The 23,347-nt window shown below is 44.4% G+C and overlaps 2 protein-coding genes and 1 long non-coding RNA gene across 6 annotated transcripts in view; 1 reads left to right on the top strand and 2 right to left on the bottom strand.

Moving 5' to 3' along the window:
* Positions 1–309, bottom strand: part of SNAPC1 (small nuclear RNA activating complex polypeptide 1) — a 25,021-nt gene extending 24,712 nt beyond the window's left edge. For both annotated transcript variants that reach the window (XM_034769321.1, XM_034769322.1), the window contains exon 1: positions 112–309. In XM_034769321.1, coding sequence (XP_034625212.1) covers positions 112–293 — 182 coding nt within the window. In that variant the 5' untranslated portion in view covers positions 294–309. The remainder of the gene's footprint in view (positions 1–111) is intronic.
* Positions 310–3,935: 3,626 nt separating this feature from the next.
* LOC117875995 lies at positions 3,936–22,844 on the top strand. 3 transcript variants are annotated; one of them, XR_004645409.1, is made up of 4 exons: positions 3,936–4,132; positions 14,258–14,426; positions 19,725–19,793; positions 22,385–22,844. It is a non-coding gene; the product is annotated as an uncharacterized LOC117875995 (long non-coding RNA). The 3 variants fall into 3 exon arrangements; XR_004645407.1 differs by lacking the exon at positions 14,258–14,426; XR_004645408.1 differs by lacking the exon at positions 3,936–4,132 and having other exon boundaries at positions 14,180–14,426.
* The window catches only part of HIF1A (hypoxia inducible factor 1 subunit alpha), a 44,191-nt gene continuing 37,765 nt past the window's right edge, over positions 16,922–23,347 (bottom strand). The window contains exons 13-15 of the mRNA XM_034767660.1: positions 22,839–22,947; positions 18,482–18,608; positions 16,922–18,331 (exon numbers count right to left, since the gene is read on the bottom strand). Of these exons, the coding sequence (XP_034623551.1) occupies positions 18,180–18,331; positions 18,482–18,608; positions 22,839–22,947 (388 nt within the window). The 3' untranslated portion in view covers positions 16,922–18,179. The remainder of the gene's footprint in view (positions 18,332–18,481; positions 18,609–22,838; positions 22,948–23,347) is intronic.

Below are 23,347 nucleotides of genomic sequence, written 5' to 3'. Positions count from 1 at the left end.
CGGGGGGGGGGAGGGGTGCGGGGGGGTGCCGGGTCTCGCCCGAGCAGCGCGGGGACGATGCCGGATCCCGGCGCTCACGGGGCGGAGGAGGGAGGCTGCCGGGTGTCTCACTGGAAGATGGTGTGGAAGCGGCGCTCCCGCCACAGGCCGGAGAACACCTCGAAGCGGACATTATCCGTCTCCTGGAAGCTGCTCAGCAGCGCCTCGCAATCCGTCTGCAGCCCCGAGACCCAGCTCATCCCGCCGCCCGCTTCCCCAGGCCGGCCTAGGCAGAGCGAGACCACAGTGCTCATTGCGCATGCGCGCGGCGCCAGCCACAGTGCCTAACGCTATAGCTCGCTCCCTCAAGCAGCGGCACCAGCAGCACCCACTGCGCATGCGCCTACTCAGTTTCCCCGCCTCGCTTCACCGCGCCTGCGTGAATTTCCGGCACTTCTGACCCATCAACCCCCTCCACACACCCACGCCTCCTGCCCCTCGTTCAACCAGGGCGCACGCGCGCATGTTCAACCTTCATCGACTGTCCTTGAGCTTCTCTAGCCGCCTTGTGGGGGAGGGGACGGTTTCTCCTGCCCTTCCAGTGAGGGCGGGGCCAGGGCTGAGTGAGGGGAGCCTCCACCTGGTCAGTCCAGTGAGGGTGGTTGGGGGAACTTGCCCCCACCTCAGTGATGGCAGTAATGTGAGGGATGGGCTGAGTGAGCCCCCATCCCCCATGAACAAACAAAACAAAGTGGCAGCACCCACACACTAGCAGCTGGCCAGTGCGGGGGCCATGTAACGCAGCCACCTGCCACACGGCCCACATGGGGCCTAAGAGCCCTGCCTAGCCAGGAGCCCTGCTTTAATGGCCAGGCCCTGCACCTCACCCTATGGCGGGGCACAGTTGACCTGAATTTTATGAGTTAGTTGTTCTGGCTTGCCACTGATCACATCCGACCAGCAGATGTATAGGTTCTTGTCCAATTCAGACTACAGTGTCCAAGAACTCAGAGAGTTCTATATCGGGAGAGGACTCTCGGGGTGCTTGGCAAAACCACTTACGCTGAGGACAGTACCAAATTGATAAAAGCTTTATTGAGATTAACAAAAGAATAATAAATGCTATGAAACTTATGACTGCAAAACAGTAAAAGAATTCCAGAACTCCTGGTGATAACATTCCTATTATAAGTACCCCAAGCTAACATACATCCTTCTTTGAGGATCCGGTAATAGGAAGTGAAGGACCAGCCTTACTCCTGGCATGCCCAATAACACAATGGTTCTGGCTTCCCCAATTGTTAGGAATGTTGAGTAGTTATACTATACTACACAAGCTGAGCTGATAGTGTGATAGAAGATAGAATGATAGGTAGATAAAAAGATAGTCTATAGAATATAGGAGAACAAAGAAAAGAGAAAGCTCCCTAAGATATCCTTACAAGGTATTTTATAGGATCCTGACGCTATGTAATTCAGGCCCAACCTACTATACCCAAATCTTATTTTCGTACCCTAATAAATTGATGGGTTCCCTTATGCTATAGGTCAGTGGATTATGACACTTGCTCTCTACGTATTAATAAGGATTGTCTCACTCCAAAAACTGCCAACCTAGGCTCTCTTGGTGACTTCCAGGTTGTGGTATACCCTGCGGTTACCAACCAGTTGCAGACGCCGGATAAACCTATTCAGTGTTGTGTGTAGTTCCTCCCTTTGGTTCCCCAAAGTTCAGGGACCACTTCTATCTGGGCCAAAGGTTGCCAGCTTTTATGCTGACTTACTCTTAACTGATCATACTGTTAGCTATTTAGCAGATCCATTCAGCAAAATTTATTCTATGTATAATTGTTAGGAAATACATATCATATGCCTCAACACTGGAATTCATAGGAATTAATACTGATAAAATATAAGTATCATATATGAAATGGATTAATTCAGAAAGAAACGTATTATTTGATATGGCTGGCTGGATTAGTAGGATATAATAGCTAGCAAAATAATCCTATGGGCTAAACAGTGCAGGCTGTATGTAAAACAATGGCATATCCACTCCGGCTCAGCCAGCGGTTTATGGCAGCCCTGATCAGAGTGTGCCTCACAGTCCCCCGCTCCAGGCAACACGTCTCCTCAGCATCAGGTTTTGGGGGTCTAGGCAGAAGGAGAGCCCCCAGTGGATAAGGAGTATTGTGAAGGAAAAGAAGAGGTGAGGGGTGTCACAGTTCAGGGCAGTTGCACTTGTATGCCCCCTCCACGCTCCACCAAGAGCGCACCCACTCTAGGCTCCTGGCTCCTCAGCCGTCACCTCTCTTGGGTAGAGACCAGTGTCTCCCTCCCTGCTAATGGGTTTTTCCAGGCTGCACAGTTCCCTGCCTACACTGTGTTATCCCCTGCAAGCAGACTGCCAAAGCAGGCCAGTACCTGTGGTTAGTTTTCTCTTCAAAGGCTACGAACAGCATAAGTTACATCATAACTCTTTATCAGCAAGCACATTTATTCTTAAGGTGAAAGCATTACAGAGAAAACATATAAAACCCAATAAACGTTCCTATACACCTGCTAAAAGCTGACCAGAGGGCACCAATCAAGCTTATGGGGCCTCAGTAAGCCAAAGTCCTTCCAACCTTTCCCAGGAAGGATTGGAGGCCCCCTTAGACCATAGGGCCTGTCTGCTTGGTGGATCAGAAAGAAGGCCCTGAGTCAGTCTAAACACAGGCGCTTTAACTGAAAGTCCTTTCTTTGTCTGTTGGTCTCTGGAGAATACAGTTGGAACCAGCAAATGCAAGCCTTTCCAGGTGGTGGTCCGTCTCTTGAGATGCTACAATCTGAGTGAATTTGCCTAATCACCCCCTCACTGTACTTAGTTCCCCGAGGGTCATGATTCCCTTTCCCCCATGGAATTATATACTGTTCCTGCCCACAAGGATACACAAAAAATACAGTAAGCTCTCCCAAAGATATTGCAGCAAATTGCCATTTTTGTCACGCGGTGGAAATGGACTGAAGATAAATAAATGGATAACCTGTGACAAATGCAGATTTTGTACAGGCAGCAATGCCGGAGAAACCATCCCCAAAGATACTACGAGAACTGAACAGCCAGATATATCATCACTGACCTTTAGCTTCTCTTCATGACTTGATATACACTTTCCACTTGACTCCACCTTCTTTGAAGGAATTTTTTCCAGGGTTCCAGGAACTCCTGATCCCACACCAGTTGAAGTCAATGAGACTTTTGTCACCAATTTGAATGGGTGAAAGATAAGGCTTCAGGAGAGGAGAGGCAATTGCTAGCCCATGAAAGACACTCAGCTAGCAGGTTCGTTGGCAATGCCTCACCTGGCAACAAAGACGGAAGCAGCTGCACCTGTTTATTTATGCAAGATATTTTGTGACTGTTATATACAAAGCTGCTGGGGGTCCCCTAGCCTCCACTCCTTCGTGGCTGATCTGGCGCCTGCTATGTATCTCAGGTAGAAACTGCTGGGGGCAAGGCACGTGTCTTGATTGTGTTTGTCTATTGATGGTGCTATCCCTCTAACAAGCAGTTTTAAAATGTATCCAACTCCTTGATGCTTTAATGCTTGCCAGGAAAGACCAGCTGGCCGGGGTGGCGGATGTAATCGGGGCAGCAGCACCCCCATTTCCTTTTGCCACCCCTAACGGCTGCGTCCTGCAAATGCCACTCCCTGGGCCGGGCATAGAAGCGGAGGGGGGCCCAGAAAGCAGAGCGAAGCAGCCCGTTTCCGCTCGAAGGGGACAGGATCCGCGGGCGTTGTCCCCGGTGAGCTCAGGCCCGGGAAGCCAGGGAGCCCCGCTCCGACGTGCAGAAAGACACGTAGGCGGCTGCCTAGGCTCTGGGCGGCTGCACGCCTGATGCAGGCACTGGGGGGGGGAGAGCCGGCTGGTCCCGGCGGGGGATGCTGAGCTGCACGTAGGGCGGGCGCGGTCCGGAGCGAGCGGATTGGAAGGGACCAGGGCGGTCTCGCCACCCTAGATCAGAGCACCCGCGGCAGCCGAGGGAGCGCCAGGCAGCAGAGCCCAGCACGGTGCCTGGCTGGACCGGCCTCCGGCGTGGGGGCTGTTTGCAATCGCCACGGAGCAGGTGCTGGGGAGCCTGCCAGCGCCCCGCTCCCCTCAGGCCCAGGTAAGGTTCACCACCAGGCGGCTTGACTTGCCTGGAAGAGCAGCCGAGAGCTGGTACCTTGGAAAGCTCTTAAAGGCACAGAAAGTGCCCTCCCGAGTAAATCCAACACTAGTGCATTGGGGGCTGCACAGCCCGGGTGGTCAGGCAGGAGCCCTGCGTGGGTGTAAGTGATTAGGACCAGTTGCACTGCATTTTCAGGGGGGTCGTTTTACTTACCCGCCATGGGACGGGGGGAGAATGATCCTTATGCTGAACCCCTCACAGATGCCAGGAATTACAGCGGCCCCTCGGGAATTTCCTGGGCAGCATCGTTCACACGAATTAAACAGGATTCGGGGATGTTTTTCACACCGTTGGGGGAGAGCGGGGTAGTTTGGTCCATCATTCAGCATCCAAGGGTCGTTGCCATTAAGAAGTGTCAAAAGGCTGATTAAACCCACAGAAGTGAAGGCAAAAGCTTTGGGCTGAGATATGCAGTTTGATTTGCTGGGTGAGTTGGGATTTGTGCTCGGCAAAACAATGTAAGTTACAACGAAAATTGTGGTCCTTAAATCTGAATTCCCTTGGGTTTGCTTTATGAAATTGGGATGTTACCATTCTTCTAGTGTGGGAGGGAGAGAGTTGCAGATTTCTTAGGTGGGGCAGAGGTTAGGTATGAGTAAGAGAGTCCTAATAGAAGAACAGAGGTGGAAAGAAAAATTATAGTTAGTTGTCCCTATAGACCATAATGGTACAGTAAATGGTAACTTTAAGTAACTGGACTTTCAAAAATGTAATTTTAAAATCAATATTGTTCTTGGGTCAATTCAAGTCAGTTGTTTTCTGAAGTAATCATGCTGTATGCATCATAATTTTGAAATCATAATGATTTGGTCATTTTGATTATTTTCCAAAACAACAGTAATTAATCTGAAACATCAACTAATATCTTTCAAATATTACATTTAAAAAAAAGCTGTTTTGAATTACCAAGTGTTAAAAGGTATTTGATGCAAAAAATTCTGGATACAAAAATAAACTTTAAAAATATTGTGTAAATAAAAAAATTGTAGTAGATTCTGATCCTTTAAATGAGTTCTTTAAAAACTATGGAAATGGTGACCGTTTCAGCAGATTAGTGATATTTTAAAGTGTCATTTACTGCTCCTTTCATTGGTACAGGAATAGGAGCAGTAGCAAAGCTGTTGTACAATAATGTACATTTCAGCGTCTGCCAGCTGAGAGCAACATGTGCTGTTTTTTCCCAAGGGCATCATAGATTTTAGAATCTAACAGGAACACAGGAATTGCCAGCTGGGACAAGACCTGAGGTCTATCTAGTCCAGTGTCTTTCCTCTAACAGATTGTGTTAACTCGGAACCAGAAATAGAATACCACAATAATTGAGAAACCACCCTAAGTATGTTTTCTTACTCCTTTTTCCACCCATAATGGGCTTCATGATTTGAGGGAGGACAAATTAGCTAATGAATCCCAACCTATGTGATTGTTGGTCTCGATGCATCCACAGTCAAAAACCTATGCTAATCAACCAGATTCCTCCTTTCATAACTATTGAAGTCAGTAGAAGTTTTGCCATTGATGTCAATGGGAACAAGATGCAGCCCCTACTAATCACTGACTATGTGCATTGTGCTGTTAAGACACGGAGTGGGATGAAGTGCTTGTCCCCCAGGAAGTTTACAATCAAAGGGACAGATGCTTTGTTGGTGCTTGTCATCGGCAAAACTTTTGTCTTTCGTGAGGTGTGTGTGTTTTTTTAACACCTCTGAATGACAAAAGTTTTGTCTTTCACTTGCCAGTGTAGACAAAGCCTAATTGAGAGCAGGATTTGGGTCTAGAATAGTGCATACTTTACAGATTTGTATATAAATGTTTGTATAGTCTGCATTTGATTTAAGTGTGCAGTGTGTGTCAGGATTTCGTGGAAAGAGGAGCTAGCTAGGGATACAGGGCAAAACTCTGACAGTGATAGGTGTCAGGAGGGCATCATTCTATGAAGTGAAGGTGCAAGTTACACTTGATGGTCTGCGAGAAACCTTTGAAGAGGAGGAAGCCAGCAGCTTCATTTCTCCGTATTCCAGACCCTTCGCTCTTTATGGATGACATTTTAGATTCGAATACAGTGTCTGTTACTGTGACATGAAGAGGAAAAACAACACAATCTATTTGCAGTTATGACTCGGCTTTCACCATTTTTATTTCGTCGCGTATAGGCAGGGGTCGGCAACCTTTCGGAAGTGATGTGCCGAGTCTTCATTTAATCACTCTAATTTAAAGTTTCACATGCCGGTAATACATTTTAATGTTTTTAGAAGGTCTCTGTGACAGTGTACCCCATAAGGCTTTATGGGGAGAGGGTGCTTACAAATGTATGTATGACATAACTGGAATATGTTTTGTGCTGCCTGTGCCATGTAACATATCTCCGTAAAGGTTATGGTCTACTATATCTATTCATCCTATTTGTACATATATATATCATTTTCTACTTAAGGTTAAGAATATGGGCTGTATACTTGCTTGGTTTCTAAGTAAGCTTTGGGAGGCATTTGGTCAGCTTCTTTAGGAAGGAATTCGCCAGGTTAAGTACCTGATCAGGAAACACTTGGGGAACAATGCATCTTGGAATGCTCCAATCCACATGAGAAGTCTTCCTGGAGACATGCAAGATGCCATGTGGACAATGGTGTCGGCCTGTAAAAACTGAGTCATGCAGGGGCATGTGACTTGCCCAGGTGACTCCAGAACTCCATCTTGGAGCTGGACTTTGCGTAGGAGGGAGGAGGGGGGTCTCCACCCACAAGAGTCTATTTAAACCCGTGGGAGACCCCTCTATTTGGTCTTCAGCTGGCTAAAGAAGGAGCCTCTCCACCCACCCCAGGATACTTGAAGGAGACTGAAACAAAGGACAGTAACTACAGGGGGTGTGAGTGATTGCTGGACCCAGGCTAAAAGGAGATTAGCCTGTAAAAGGGAGTGCTCTGGAACTGGTGAGGAAATTATCTGTATTTAGTTTGATTAGACATAGATTTGCACCTTTTATTTTATTTTGCTTGGTGACTTACTTTGTTCTGTCTGTTACTACTTGGAACCACTTAAATCCTACTGTCTGTATTTAATAAAATCACTTTTTATTTAGTAATTTACTCAGAGTATGTATTAATACCTGAGGGAGCAAACAACTGTGCATATCTCTCTATCAGTGTTATAGAGGGCGAACAATTTATGAGTTTGCCCTGCATAAGCCTTATGCAGGGTAAAACGGATTTATCTGGGTTTAGACCCCATTGGGAATTGGGCATCTGAGTGCTAAAGACAAGCACACTACTGTGAGCTGTTTTCAGGTAAACTTGCAGCTTTGGGACAAGTGATTCAGACCCTGGGTCTGTGTCTGGAGCCAGATGGGAGTGTCTGGCTCAGCAAGACAGGGTGCTGGAGTCCTGAGCTGGCAGGGAAAACAGGAGCAGGAGTAGTCTTTGCACATCGGGTGGCAGCTCCCAAGGGGGTTTCTGTGATCCAACCCGTCACAGTGGCGTAGTCGGCAGGATCTGTGCACAGCTGATTGCTTTGAGATACTGGTAGTGATTTTAAGTGAGTTGTCTGGAGAACAGACAAAGTGGTTACTGGCTTGTTATTTTCTGTTTGCTTATTTTGGGCAAGGGAAGTAGGGACAGAAAGGGAAGCAAAATAAGTAAGACGGAAGATCAGAAGAAACTAAAACTGCACAGGGTACAAATTGCCCAGAAAAGCTGAACACTGGGCACTGTGAAAGTCTTTGTTAACTAAGAATCCCCTGAGCTGAGCACATCTCAGTTTCAGTGAACTGCAGAGGGGTTGTAGCCCAGCACAAGAAAGCAGGACAATGAGTACTAGTGACGCTGCTAATAAACTAAAACTGGCCAGGCTAGAAGCAAAAGAGAAAGAAAATGAACATAAGAGACGGCCGGAACTAAGACAATTAGAAATTAGTGCCGTGGAGGCAGAACATGCAAGGGAAGAGGCTGCCCACAAGAGAGCTATGGAGGCGGAGGCAGCGAGGGAGCGAGTGGAGGCAGCGAGGGCGGAGGCAGAGACAGCTGCCCACGAGAGGGCTATGGAGGCGGAGGCAGCGAGGGAGGCAGTGAGGGCGTCAGCGAGAGTGGAGGCAGAGGCAGCTGCCCACGAGAGGGCTATGGAGGCCCAGAGGGAGGCCCAAAAACATGAACTGGCTGTTATGGAGTTGAGGAGACAAAACCCTCCCCCTGCTGGCTCCACTTCCCCAAAAATCCACAAATGGGAGCGACTATGTCCACAGTATGACGAGTCCAGCGATATCGCTGAATATTTCATCACCTTTGAGAGACTGTGCACCCTCCATGCCATCCCTGAAGATCAGAAGATGACCACATTGATAGCAAAATTGACTGGCAGAGCTCTGGACATATCCAATAAGATGCCTATTGATGATGCGTCAAACTATGGTAAATTTAAGGAACTGGTTTTGAAACAGTTTCAGGTCACACCTGAAACCTACAGGGTTACATTCAGGAGCCTTAAAAGGGGATCTGGATTAAGTAATGTGGCTTATGCCAATGAAATGAGAGATTTGGTAGATAAATGGGTGCGGGGGAGAGGCATTACCAGCTTTGAAGGGGTGTGTGATCTGGTTACTCAGGAACACTTCCTGAATATGTGCAGTGATGAGGTAAAGTAGTATTTGTGGGACAAAAAGGTAAATGCAGTGGGTGAATTAGCTGAGTACGCTGACTTTTATGAACAAGCACAATGATCAAACACAAACCACTGGCAGAGGGGTATAAGGTTGGGGGAAAGCAGAATCACCGTTTTACCCCTGGGAAAAAGGAGGCTGGGCGTTCACCTCCTCATTCCCCTGGTACTCGTCCCAAATTTCCTGTGCAAGCAGAGGAGACCAAGAAGTGCTATCATTGTAAGTCCACTGAGCACCTGAGGAATAAGTGTCCCTTGCTGAGTGGAAACAGGCAACAAGTAACACATGAAGCTGCGGCTTCTCAGAGCCAGGCTGTGGCCTCTTTCCACACAGGATTTGTAAAACTTGCTTCCACACAACCAAGCAATGAGCATATGCATGCTGTGAAATTGAATGGTCAAATGCTTCTTGGATTAAGGGACATGGGGGCTGAGATTTCTGTGGTCAGGAGGGACCTGATCCAGGAAAAGGATTTGTTGCCAGATAAAATGGCAGAATTAGACCTGGTCGGGGGTTACAAAGTCCTTGCACCTTTAGCTAAAGGACACGTGCAAACTCAGGATTTGCAGGCTGAGCTGACTGTTGCAACGGTGGCACACAATTTTGCACCGTTTCTACTGGGGAATGATTTCTTTAGTGTGGCAGAATCTGTCCCAGGGTTGGTTAGCAGTGAGAAGGAATCTTGTGCTACAGGCCCTGGAGAGGGGGGTTAAGTCACACGGACTGCTAGGGGAATAGGAGAGTGTCTCTTAGATTCCTCTGCAGCAGTAAAGGATGCAGCTTCGGGGGCAGGGCTGGTTGTAGCCAGTTCCTATAGCCCCGGGGCTCAAGGGAAGTTCCAGAGGGAGGAGCTGGATGAAGCTAGCTCCGGTCCCAAAATCATCTCCCCAGGGGAGGAGAATGTACCACCTTGTAGCAAGGAGGCCACCACAGCTGCTGACTGCCAGGAAGTTGCAGATCAGCAGGGGGCTGGGCCTGCCCTGGGGTGCACAGAAGCATGTGTCCCAAAGGTGGAAGTTGGGGTCCTGGGGACCGCTGTGGTGAGAACAAGCCCCAAGGACTCTGTAGTTGGGTGATATGAATTCATGAAACATTTTGGTGTTGCAGAATCTGCATTTTTGTTTTGAACTCAAATTTTTGATTGAAAAATTTCACCCGGCTCTATACACAGTACTGTTAGCCCCTGAAACAGTCATGCTTATATAGAACTCTAAGGGCGTCTATCATGTGTAGGTTGCAGTCATTACATGGTGACATAACACATTTGTGCAGCACCCATGTTCCGTTCATTAGTAGGTACTAATAAGACACTTAGAGGCAGACTTGCACGTGTGGCATAGAATCATGCAAATATAGGGTTGGAAGGGACCTTGAGAGTCATGTAGTCCATCTCCTTGCACTGAAGCAAGACCAAATAAACCTAGCCCTGTGCCAATAGATGTTCATCTAACCTGTTCTTGAAAACCTCCAGTGATTGGGATTCCACAACCTCACTTGGTAACCTATGCCATGAACTAGCCTTCTAGTTATAAACTTTTCCTAATATCTAACCTAAATCTCTCTTGCTGCATATTAAATTGATTGTTTCTTGTTCAATCTAGGGTGGACATGGCAAACAATTGATCACCGTCCTCTTTGTAACAGCCCTTAACATATATGAAGCCTATCAGGTCTCCCTCCCTCCCCAGAGCTTCTTTTCTCAAAATTAAACATGCCCAGTTTTTTTAATCTTTTCTCATCGGTCTGGTTTTTAAATCTTTTAATCATTTTTGTTGCTCTGCTCTGGACTCCCTTGTCCACATCATGTTAGTCCAGGGGTCGGCCACCTTTCAGAAGTGGTGTGCCGAGTCTTCATTTATTCACTCTGATTTAAAGTTTCATGTGCCAGTCATACATTTTAACATTGTTAGGTCTCTTTCTATAAGTCTATAATTTATAACTAAACTATTGTTGTATGTAAAGTAAATAAGGTTTTTAAAATGTTTAAGCACCTTCATTTAAAATTAAATTAAAATGCAGAGCCCCCCAGTCCAGTGGCCAGGACCCAGGCAGCGTGAGTGTCACTGAAAATCAGTTCGTGTGCGGCCTTCGGCACGCGTGCCATAGGTTGCCTACCACTGTGTTAGTCTATAGCTGCTGGGTCATGTATTCAATGCCCCCATGACTCCTGGATTCCAGATCACTATTTGTGAAGGAGAATGTTACGGTAATGTCTGAATCAATGCAAAAACCCTGCTGGCAGAGTTGCTATTGAAATAGCCTGCATGCTTGAATAGTGTAGCTATAAGCAGTTAAGCACTAGTGTAAATATTAAAAAATAGAAATATACCTAATATATAAATACATCAGGGGAATAAACCTCAGGGAAGAAAAAGAACAATTTAAGCTGAAGGACAATGCGGGCACAAGCAAAACCAGGTTTAAGCTGTCTGTGAATAAGTTTAAACTGGATATGAGGTTTCTAACAATGAGGCGTGAGGTTCTGGAGCAGCCGCCTAGTAGGAGTAGTGGGGATAAGCAACTTAACTATTTTTAGGATGGAGCTTGATAAATTTATGATCAGGGTTACGATGCTAGTAGGGGCCTGGACTCCATGACCCAGGTAGTCCCTTCTTGTCCTAATATGCCAGAAGTAAACATATACAAAGGAGGATTTCACAAAAAGCACAGTAAATGCACGTTTAGACACTGTCATTTCCAAACTAAAAACTGGTCTACAGAAAGTTGCATTTTATTTCACACCTTTTGATATTTCAGCACTCATCTGTGTGGGGACACTCATATTTTGGATTAACAGGGGCCAATTTTGATTTAGTGAAATTCTAGGGCCTGCATTATGCAGGATGTCAGATTAGATGATTATGGTCCCTTCTGGCCATTCAAACAAACAATAAAACCAACACTATGAATGTGTTGGTTGCTTTTAATTACTTGGGGTGGGGGCACTCACACTATGATTAGCTAGACAGACTATTACAGTTTCACATACTGCAGAAGATTGTGTAGTATTAATGCACAGTCCTAGCCTAAAGTGCAGTACCCATATGAGAGGGGAGAACAGGCAGTCATGTGAATGCAAAGAGTATCTTTCATGCCATGCTTCCCCCAGGGGCTGCTCCATGTGTCTCAGCTCAGGATATTTAAATTGCCATTTACCCACCTTTTTCAGCTTTCACAGGATAGCTGATATTAGAGGCTTGAATTTGACATTCCCAGAGCTGTGTTTATAATTAATTGCTTTACCTCTTGTTGCTGTGATGTATTAGATACTGTCCATTTGAGAAATCATATTTGATATGGATCAGGAAAGGGGAAGTTACAGAGGCAAACCATCATCTCCTAGTACTCCTTCAGCAGCAAACATCTTTATTCTGACCAAAGCGTATCCAGAGAAAAGGCAGACAAACACAACCCCCACACCACAGTTCTGAGGGTGAGGAGGGTTCAGTAAATGGTGTGTAGTTGTCTAATTTGTGGTCTCCTTTCCCAGGGCCGGCGCCAGGCACCAGCCTGGCAAGCAGGTGCTTGAGGGATCCACTTCGGAGAGGGGCGGCACGTCCAGCTATTCGGTGGCAATTCGGCGGATGGTCCCTCACTCCCGCTCGGAGCGAAGGACCTTCCGTCGAATTGCCACCGCAGATCGCGATCGCAGCTTTTTATTATTTTTTTTGGCTGCTGAAGGCGGCCAAAACCCTGGAGCCGGCCCTGTCCTTTCCCATTACCCTATTCACATCACAAAGTATGCACTTGCACAGAACTTCTTGTCAAGATGCAGATACCAAGGTCATATGACAACAATCAGGTTGACACACGGACAACACAGCATGGGGAAATAGTTTTTACTTTGTATAATGACCCATCCACTTCCAGTCTGTTTCTCCATGCTAATTCCCCCTCCCCCTCACTGTTACTCACACTTTCTGGTCAACTGTTGGAAATGGGCCATCCTGATTATCACTACAAAAGTTTTTTTCTCCTGCTGATAATAGCTCACCTTAATTAATTACTCTCTGTATAGTTGGTATGGCAACACCCATTTTTTCATGTTCTCTGAGGATATACATCTTCCTACTGTGTTTTCCACTGCATGCATCCGATGAAGTGGGTTTTAGCCCATGAAAGCTTATGTTCAAATAAATGTGTTACTCTGTAAGGTGCCACAAGTTTATAGGACAGTGATCTCTACTTTGCCTACATCTTATGTAATGAGGTATCCAAAACTGAACACAGTATTTTCCAGCACTATAAAATAATACTTACCTTTGTGACATAATGCCTCTAGTCTTGAATCATGTCATTTTGCTGATATTAAAATTCATCTAGTGTCTCTTTCAGAAGTATTGCTTTCATGGTCCATTCCTTTAAAAATGCCTGTCTTTTAGCTTATTTCCTTTCTCCTGCCACCACCACATACCCTAGGTGTAGCCGTGGCATGCATCTTTCCAAATTCCAAGCAAAAAAATTATTGACCCAACCATATATATAAAGAGCAAAATAACGTCTTTAGTTTTTCAAATGCTGAAGATACTTTTGGTTATTTTATAAGACTAGTGTTTAGTGAAATTTGCTGACTAACCAGGCCTGCAGTTGTATTATTTTCAAACTCTCTTCCATTTATGAGGGACAAGGAACTATTTTATCTTTCCAATGAGTGCAACAAACTGTTTACTGTGCTGTATCCTGTTTCCACCGGGATCTGGTAAATCATTTAAAAAATAAAGTCAGATTGAGCAGGTCCTGAGCTGATGATTTTATTCTGAGGAAAAATCCCCAAAGTAACTCCTTTGCAAGCTTTTACAATTTTGCTGCAGTTGCAGGAAAAGTTAATTTGTAGTCTGCATTTCCACAGAAAGATTAAATTCCATGAGTCTATGGCAGTGTGCACCAGTAACATTTACTTCAGCATTTCAACCAGTACATTATCTAAACTCTTCAAGAGCTTGTTGGTGTATGACAATGACATTTCAACACTACAACTAACACTCTTCCCAACTGTTTGCTTTCTTATGTCCTCCTGGGTTGCTAGGGCATCTCTCAGTAAGAGCAGGGACACTTCCCATCTCTAGTTAACTAATAGCCAAGGGTTGCATGGAGTCAATTTTCCCCTCTACCTCTAATTCTGGTACACTTCTACCCCAATATAACACGACCTGATATAGCACGGGTTTGCATATAGCACGGTAACCCTGGGGCTCCGGCAGTGGGGCTCGGGCGGTGATTTAAAGGGCCCGCGGCTCTTCGGGGCCGGAGCCCCGGGCTCTTTAAATCACCACTGGAGCTCTGCCGCCGCTACCTTGATATAACAGGGTTTCACCTATAATGCAGTAGGGATTTTTGACTCTCGAGGACCGCGTTATATTGGGATAGAGGTGTAGTATGATTTTCTCCCTCTGATAATTCATTATCTTCCACAGAGAAGGGCTGATTAGTAAGGGAGTGACTGGTCATCAAGGGAGGTACCTCTAAAATAAGCTCCACAGAGCGCTATGGCAAGATGAAGCAGAACGGTAGAAGACAGATTTATCAAAAAAATGTTTCAGCTGGGAAAAGTCAAGTCTGTTGGGAAAGTTGTTGAAAGACAAGGTAAGTGAAGTAATATCTTTTATTGGATCAACTTCTACTGGTGGAAGGGACAAAGATTTGTGGAGTTGTAGGCTTTGGCCTGAGACCCAAGAAGTGTCTTTGCGAATGCCTGATAGGCCAGCTATAGATACTTATTGGAGAATCAGATTTCTAGACCTATGAATGGGAAGAGAGGACTTAAAATTGTTTAAGAAGCTCACTCACTGCTCCTCAAGCCAGCAGCTGCCTCCTCAAGCCATGAAGAATTCAGCATGTGCTTTTTGCTGCAACTTTCTCAGAGATAGATGAAGGACAACGGGATGGCATGGAAGAGGGACCAGCAAGTCATCAAAACAGTGAGTGAATGATAACTCTCCTTTCCCTTGGATTTACCTACAAACTGTACAGTTGGGTCACATATTTAAAGGCTATCTTTACAAGTTTGGACTCAAAGCCTGTCCAGTGTTAAAGGTTACTTTTGAATTTTCATATTATACAAAGCATGTATTTGTCATATACTCTTCTGCAATTGAACTTTACAACCAAGATTATCAAGAACAGGTGCTTAGGTAGGCTCCTAATCAAGTTTATTTGAGCTGCTGAGTTTATTTGCCCAAATATGGACATAAGAAACCTTATGGACCAGAGATTTCAAGAACAGGAACCTAAAATCTTGGCCTAGTATCTGTAAAAGTCTATAAACGAGACAAATTCTAGTTCTGTAACGAGGTATACAGTATTTCCCCTTTCTTTCCCAAAACACTCAACCCAGATCGTAGACTTTTGGCAGTATCCCGTCACTGACTTTCAAGCTCCTTACATTAAAGCTTTCTCTGAAGTAAATGCCAATACATTCCTGATTTAATTGTAAAAATATTGGCTTCTCAGTTTGAGAATTTTGCATCTTATCCAGCTAATAGTTTTAGAAATGGATTAATTTTTTGAATGTTTTGAGCAATCACTTTTAGTGAGTTAACGATTTGTAAAAGACAGGCGCTCTTGAGCGTTTTACCCTTCAAGTCCCATTGACTTTCAATGAGAAGTCCCATTTTTCAAAGTGACTCAATTATATGGGAGCCAAAGCCCTTAAGTCATTTAGGTGTTTTTGAAAAATTTACCATACTTGTGTAATTGCTACAGAAAGTATGGATTCCAGGAAGAGGTTAAATTGTGTCTCAAGTATAAAAAGATTGCTTAGAGCAGAGATGGGCAAACTATGACCCACAGGACTGTCCTGCCCAGTCCCTGAGCTCCTGGACCGAGAGGCTTGCCCCCGGCCCCTCCCCCACTGTTCCCCCTTCCCCGCAGCCTCACCTTGCTCCGCCGCGAGCGCAATGCTCTGGGCAGCGAGTTCCTTGGGCAGCGCCGCTGCCGAGCCAGGCCTGACCTGGTGCTCTGAGCTGCATGGTGGTGGCGGCGGCATGGCCTGGTTCCAGCCGGGCAGCGCGGCTGTAGCGCCTCCAGCCACCGGTGCTCCAGGCAGTGCGGTAAGGGGGCAGGGGGATTGGATAGAGGGTAGGGGAGTTCGGAGTGGTGGTCAGGGGTATGGATAGGGGTTGGGGGGGGAGTCAGGAAGGGGGGCTGGATGGGGTGGCAGGGGGCAGTCAGGGGTAGGGGTTCCAGGGGCAGTCAGGGGACAGGGAGAAGAGGTGGTTGGATGGGGCAGGAATACCAGGGGGGCCGTCAGGATTGAGAGGGGGGGTTGGATGGGGCAGGAGTCTGGGGGGGGGCAAGATAGGAGGTGGGAGTCGGGCCACAACCCCCTCCCCTAACTGGCCCGCCTTACAATTTACGAAACCCCGATGCGGCCCTCAGCCCAAAAAGTTTCCCTGCCCCTGGCTTAGAGCATGATTTTTTAAAAAGTTGTTGTGACATTGCCTTAAATTTTAGACTGAAGCTACACTGTTATTCCACGTGTATGTGACAGGCTGGTTCTAGTGACGCCACATTCTAATGTAGCAAAATGAAAACCGTTACCTTGACACCAAAACTAGAGCCGAGCAGATGGTACAATCACATTTAGAGTATAGCAAGTTCCATATCTTTAATCAAGTGCCAGGTGCATTTTCCATCTCATGTATATGCCAAGGGTCCAAATTTAACTGATTTATCTGACAAATTTGACGTGCTTTGTCTTTGATAGTTACCTTGACAGGTAGTAGCTGGCAGAGTATGGAAAGATTTGCCATTGTTATCACAAAAACGATATTTTCCCTCCCACTTTCATTCCACATTTAATAACTGATCGTATGCTTGGTAAAAAAGGAAAATTAAATTACTTAAAAATCTATTGCCAATGACTGCACAAGTCTTTGTCCTGAAAATGTATTTAGTACTGAATAGGCTCAGATAAATGATTGACTTGATAGGTTTTGGAGTCAAAATCAGGAAATTCCTTTTTAACTTCTTGGAGAGATTTTACTGAAATCAGTGAACACTGATTAGCAGTCACCACAAACATAAATGACAAAACCAAGATGTCACTGTTCTCAATAGATAAAACACTTCCCAAGGGGTCCTGGTCCACATATAGTTTATTGATGTAATAAAACAATACAGTTAGTGTTAGATCCAACCACATAGAGAGAAAGAATGAGTGAATGAAAAATGTGTACAGTACATATAGAAATAAGATGTTTGTGAGACAACTACTTATTTCAAAATAAAAAGGTTTCTAAAATATATTGAGTTATTGAAATCTACATGAATACATGGATGTTAACAGCAACAAGGTGCATAAAACCAAAACATCAAATATTGAGCAACTCAACGATGTACTAGGCAACTCTGCTAACAATGCATGATGTCTTACGATCTGCTTGAAATATCACCGATACCACACAGGGTAAGCAAAACATTTAGATTTAATCTCAGATACATAATATTAGCATGAACTTCCACAACTACAGGTAGGGATTTTTTTGAGCTGGCAAAGTGACTACTTTAGGAACATCAAACCCTCTCTGTAAATTAAGAGAATGTATCCAAATAAAATGCTGTTATCGTTCTTTCCAGATAAAACCCTTCCCTTTTACTTAATACTCATTTCAGTCATAAGCATAATACAGCATTTAGGAACACAGTTTATATTACAACATGACTAAAACAATGACAGCCTCAAGAATTAAACATGATTTCATAGGCAAAAAAAAAAAAACCCTCAAAGATTCTTCTCCTTAAAAACTAGTTTTATAAATGTAGACTATATTGCATGAGGAATTGCTGGTTTGTTTGTTTTTTAAGAAAATATATTGTGCGATTGTGGCTACAATGCACTGCTGAAAAGCACTGTTGTTTTGTATAAAAAAATCATTAAAATAAAAATTTGTTTTAAAATAACTGAAAGCATACGCCTTCCAACTACTTATGAAGAGCAGGCGGGAAGTATTGACTGTTTTACTGTGTGACATTTTATTGATAGGATTCTTTCAATGAAACTCTCCAGCCAAAAATAAAATAAAATAAAAAATAAATACGTTTTTAAAAACAGGTGCATATTTCAAAGCTGCTATTGCGAGGTTGTTTTAAATGTAATGGACTTAAAGTGTATGTACCAAAGAATTATGAAAATGCACTATAATCCGAGTTGTTACATAAAGAATATATGAAAAAAATCTGTCAAAATAAGTAAAGTAGAAAGGGGATCGAAACGGAACTAACTGAATGAGTGCAGTATTGTAGCCAGGCTTCTAAAATCAGATATAGAAAATATAAATAGACTGCTTTAGGTGATGGTTCTCCAGTGTCCAAAAAAAGAACAAGTATTGTGAAAACTCAGTTAACTTGATCCAGAGCTCTGAGCAATTCTTCACCCTGTAGCAGGTTTCTGCTGCCTTGTATGGGAGCATTTACTTCGCAATCATAACTGGTAAGTTGTGGTAGTCCAGTCTCATCCATTGACTGCCCTAGGAGCTTACTTGCTATATCTAAAAAGGAAGACGATAAAGATAAGGGCACATTACTTACTGTATTTTACATTTCCCAAATTAGCGTATGGGGGAGACAAGTTCCATTACCCAATACAGCTTAAATAATACTTCATTTCCCCCCTCCCTCCCACACACATGAACACTAACCAGTTGATAATAAGATGATTGTCTTTTGTCCCACTCCATTCTGGCCATTAGATTTGCACCCTTTTACACGTTTCCAACAAAGTGATGCATTCGCTCCACAATCTTCTGACTGCTGGAATAAAGATCCCTTAAAAAACAAACAAACAAAAACTTATTTTTGAAGATCATGTATGCAAAAATTTCCAGAGGAAATCAATCACCAGTTCTTATCACTATAGTTACTAACATGCTGCTACTATCTAAAACTGAATTCATTTAGTACCTGAGAGAGAAAGTTTAAGGACAAATTAGTGTAGACTGATGTTTAAAAGTAAAAGGGAGTCTTGCTAAAAAAAAAAAAAAAAAAGTACACACGTAAAACCAAGGTTCTCTCCTTCTTAAATAAAACCAAACACTATCCTCACAGTTAGTGTGTGTTATATGTATACATACACCCACCCCAGCCACCTCTTACTACTTTTGCTGGTCTCTACCATTGTCTGAGCAAGCCACAGAGTTCACTGAAGTGAATGGAAATAAAAAAACATAGAAGAGAGAACTATTATGGCATTACTACTGTTCCCAATCCCAACGTGCACAAAAGTTTAAATGATTTTTATATCTAGTTATGTACATTTTGCTCCCACACGCCAATTATCTTGCCTCCCAGCTCAGCTGCCCCCTTTCTTTTGTTCTCATTGCCAATGTGTAGGGCCCTACCAATCTCACGGCCATGAAAAACATGTCCCCGTGACATCTGATCCTCCCCAGCCAGAGGCTCCGGGGAGGGACAGGATTTCTTCTTCACTTGCAGGGCTGCTCTCAGAGGGGATCAGACCTACCTCCGGGTACCTTTTGGGTTGGGGCCCCCATGGTTACAATACCGTGACATTTCAGATATAAACATCTGAAAATGTGAAATTGACCAATTTTAAAACCCTCTTGCCATGAAATCGATCAAAATGGACCCTGAATTTGGTAGGGCCCTACCAACGTGGAATCCTGACTCGTCCAATCACAGCCGTGGCTCTAGAATAACTTGTGACAGCAGCAGATGAGAGATTCTGGGGTATAGGAGAGAGCAGAAGGCTGTGTGTATCTTCGTAGGAAAGTTATTGCTTTCTGGACTAGGTAAGAAAACATGTCTGCTAAACCAGAAAGCAAGACAAAGGAAAAGGCAACCATCTACAGAAATGCTTGGAAGCTGGGCAACTGCTGGCAAGAGTGCTAATACTGGTGCCCGGATTTGGAAGTCCTCTGGTAGAGGGCTGTTGAACATGGAGGGGTGAAGACAGTGGAATGCTGTGAAAATCTTAGAGACTTAAATATTCAGGTATGTTGCTTTTCACTTTGAATTACTTCCCTTTTTCGCTAAGAATTTTCTACATATGTGAAATCTATATAAACAAGAAAAACTGCCTTTGGTGTAAAAAGAGGTCTTTCTTTTGAACTAAGAATACATCTACATAGCAAAAGAATCTCAGAGCCTAGCTATGGTGCTAAAAATAGCTATGTAGATGTTCGGGTTCAGGGGTGGGCTTCAGAGTTCAATCTCCAGCCTGAGCCTGAATGTCTACACAGCTATTTTTAGTGCTGTCGTGCAAGCCCCCTGAGCCCAAGCTCTGAGGCTTGCTGTGTAGACGTACCCGAAATGTCCTTGTTTTAAAAAAAAAGACATAAATAATAGACAACGATATTCCAGTTTCTCTTCATACACAGAGCTATGGAATGCCACACTGACAGGACCATAAAATCTTATCTGTAGCTCTATGAAACCAGGATCTATATTTACATAATCCTAAAATAGGAGATAGTATAAACCTAAACTTAGTGGCAGTTTTCTTTTACACATGTGCAAAACAGATTTCAAATGCTTACAACTCCATTTGGGGCAGGCTGTACAAGCTGGTTTAGAACTAGTCCTCAGTAAAACCTAGACCCAGGTGGTCAAACTTACTGATCCTCCGAGCGGCATATGGCAATCATCAGAAGCTTGAGAGCCATGTGCCTGCTGGGGTTCGGGGCTCCAGCCCTGTGAGAGGCGTCTGCTCAGGGTTTCGGCCCTGAAAAGCAGGGTGTGGGGGTGGGTGCGTGTCTCTCAGAACTTCAGCCCCACGGGAAGCACCTGCCCAGACTCAGGCCCTCAGCCCTGCTCTTGCTGAAGCCCTAAGCCCTGGCACACGTGCCCCACAGGGCTGAAGCCCCGAAACCCCACTCTCTGCTGGACAGAAGCCAGAGGTGATGGGTGAGGGGGACACATGGAAACCTTTGGCGCCCCCCCAGATTTTTGCCAGGGTTTGCCGTCCCTGCTTGGTCACATGGTGCCACCGGGCCTCCTCCCTGCACAGCAGCTGCTGGAACCAGCAAGCTGGAAGCTGAGGCTGTGGGGAAAGTCAGTGGCAAACAGCTGGGAGAGCCACTGATTTTGCTGCTGCCTCTCTCAGCAGAGCTAAAGCAGCTGACCCTCCCTGCAGGAGCTACCTCTCCATGTGGATTTAACACCTGGGAGCTGCAGGGAGGGACCACTGAAGGTAAGAGGGGATGGTGTGTGGCGGGGAACCTTTAATTTGTCCCCCTCCCCCCCCGCGGGCACCAGTCATCTCTGGCAGAAGCCCCTAGCCCCCCACCCCCACCCCGCTGCAGGGCAGAAGCCCCTCCCCCCAGTCTGGTAGGTGGAGAATGGGTAGTGGGCTAACTGTAAAAGAGTCGCATGTGGCTCACGAGTCATGATTTGGCCAACCCTGACTTAGACACTAGAAAATTTAATCTTTTAAAGCACAACCTTTGAGTTACCCGTGCAAAAAACATGTTAAAAAGAGTAATTTTGCAAATACACGGACAGAAAGAAGTTGCCTTTAAGCAGAGACAAAATCAGTAATAGAAATTTTAGCTAAAAGGAGAAATTGAGAAAATTATAAACGTGAGAAAAAGGGGATGAGAGGCACTGTATAAATGGAAGCCTTAACAGAACCTTAATTATAGCCGCTGGTTTACATTGCAATACACGAAGCTAGCACAGATCATTTGCTATTTTGTCAGTGGTGACATCTGTTGAAATGGCCTAAATGGGAAAAATATAGCAGCCATAGCAACAATATGTAAAACAAAGGCAGCAAGGATCATTAGAACACTGATGGAGAACAATAATTCCTAAAAGGCTACCAGGAAAAAACCAAACAAACGTGCATGCGAATGCAAAGAGTAAAGAGAATGAAAATACATTAGAATGTTTTATTTAAGAGACGCTAAGGAGAATAAAAACAAGAGTCTCTAAATTACATAACAAAAAGCTGCAGGAGCTTTCCAGAAGAACTGGATGTACAAGTTTTCCCCAGCCTTCTGGGACACAAGAGGTCAGATAGCCAGTAGACAAAATGTAAGCAGTCATTCCAAAGCCAGGAGATGATGTAGGGATAATTCGCTATTTGGAAGAAAACACGCTTGCACTCTAGAGCATGCTAGCCTAGGTCTACAAAGCAAAACAGAAAACAAAACCAATAAACCCTGGCAGCAAGTCTTAGAGCCCGCGTCAACTCACTCAGGCTTGCAGGGCTTGTGCGGTGGGGCTAAAAACGAAAGTGCAGGCATTCGGGCTCAGGCTCTGAAACCCAGCCAACCAGGGAGAGGATCTTGGAGCCCAGGCGCCAACCAGAGCCCAAATGTCTATACTGCTATTTTTAGTCCTGCAATACAAGCACAAGTCAGTTGACCTACACTTTAAGACTTGCTCCCATGGGGTTTTTTTTGCTACGTAGACATATTCTAAGACCACGCTTACAGAACATCAAAGAATCAGAAAAAAAGTCTCGAGACGCATACCACTGTAGAGAATTAACTTGTGTGAAGTTTTTTTAAAAAATGGGATTTTATTTGACAAGTGACAGAGGCAATAAGAGATCTCTCTAAATCTATTTATATTTGTAGGATTTATACATCCTTCCAAATCCGTGCTGCTCCTGGTCCAGCTCTTTGCACCGTCTCTGATTTTGAGGGACATGGAGGTAAAGTTTGAAATAGCAATGACACACATTGTTAGCAGGTGAACATGGTTTTTAGTCTCATGTTCTTACAATGCCTTATTTTCTACTTAAACACATTCCAAGAGACTGTTTCACAAATGAAAAGTTTATCTTCTATCTAACTGAGACATTTGTCTGGGTGCAGAGGGTAGTTTAAAACTATTTTGACAGTGGGAAAGAATTGAAATCAGGGGTTTTGCATCCAGGAAGACATAGGATGTTATTAACTTAAATGATTACTTTGGTCACAGGATTTTGCTGTATTGCACTAGCTAAAGTCGACATTCTGTAACAATGGTTAATTCTGGAAACAGTAAGATTACAACTAATTTTAAAAGAAAAATAATACCAAAACTTACAATTCCCACTGCTTGAAAAAGTGAGCCATCATAGTCCATCTTTCGCTTTCTCTGAGAGTTATGCAAAGCTAGCATCTTTGGATTCAGTTCTTCATCCATTGCAGCAGATCTAAGAAAAATGGGTTCAGTCCGTTAAAGTTCCTACTATCCTCCAGCCAGTCTTTTATAAACACTTTGTAAAATAAATATTTCACAGTGACAGTCAGTTATTTATGTGTCCTAATTTTTTATGTGAGTGATTCACTGTTTCAATGTATGATTAGAAAGAATTCTATCTTTAAATCTTGTTAAGTCAACTACTTCTGATCTTAACATGGAAAACTGGCTGTCCTTTAAAGAAGTTCCTCTCTACAGAAAAACAGAGAAAGCTTAAGTATGTCATTCTCCTGTCCCTCCTTTGAGGGTGGGCATGAGGAGAGCAGTTAAAATATCCATTTTGCATGTCCGTGCACAGGGAAAGCTACTTTGTTTTATCAAATGGATTGAAATTCTGATTTGGTGACATTGTA

The sequence above is a fragment of the Trachemys scripta genome, chromosome 4 (genome assembly GCF_013100865.1).
Source record: "Trachemys scripta elegans isolate TJP31775 chromosome 4, CAS_Tse_1.0, whole genome shotgun sequence".
NCBI classification, from domain to species: Eukaryota; Metazoa; Chordata; order Testudines; family Emydidae; genus Trachemys; species Trachemys scripta.
This window is presented reverse-complemented; position numbering and strand designations above follow the sequence as displayed.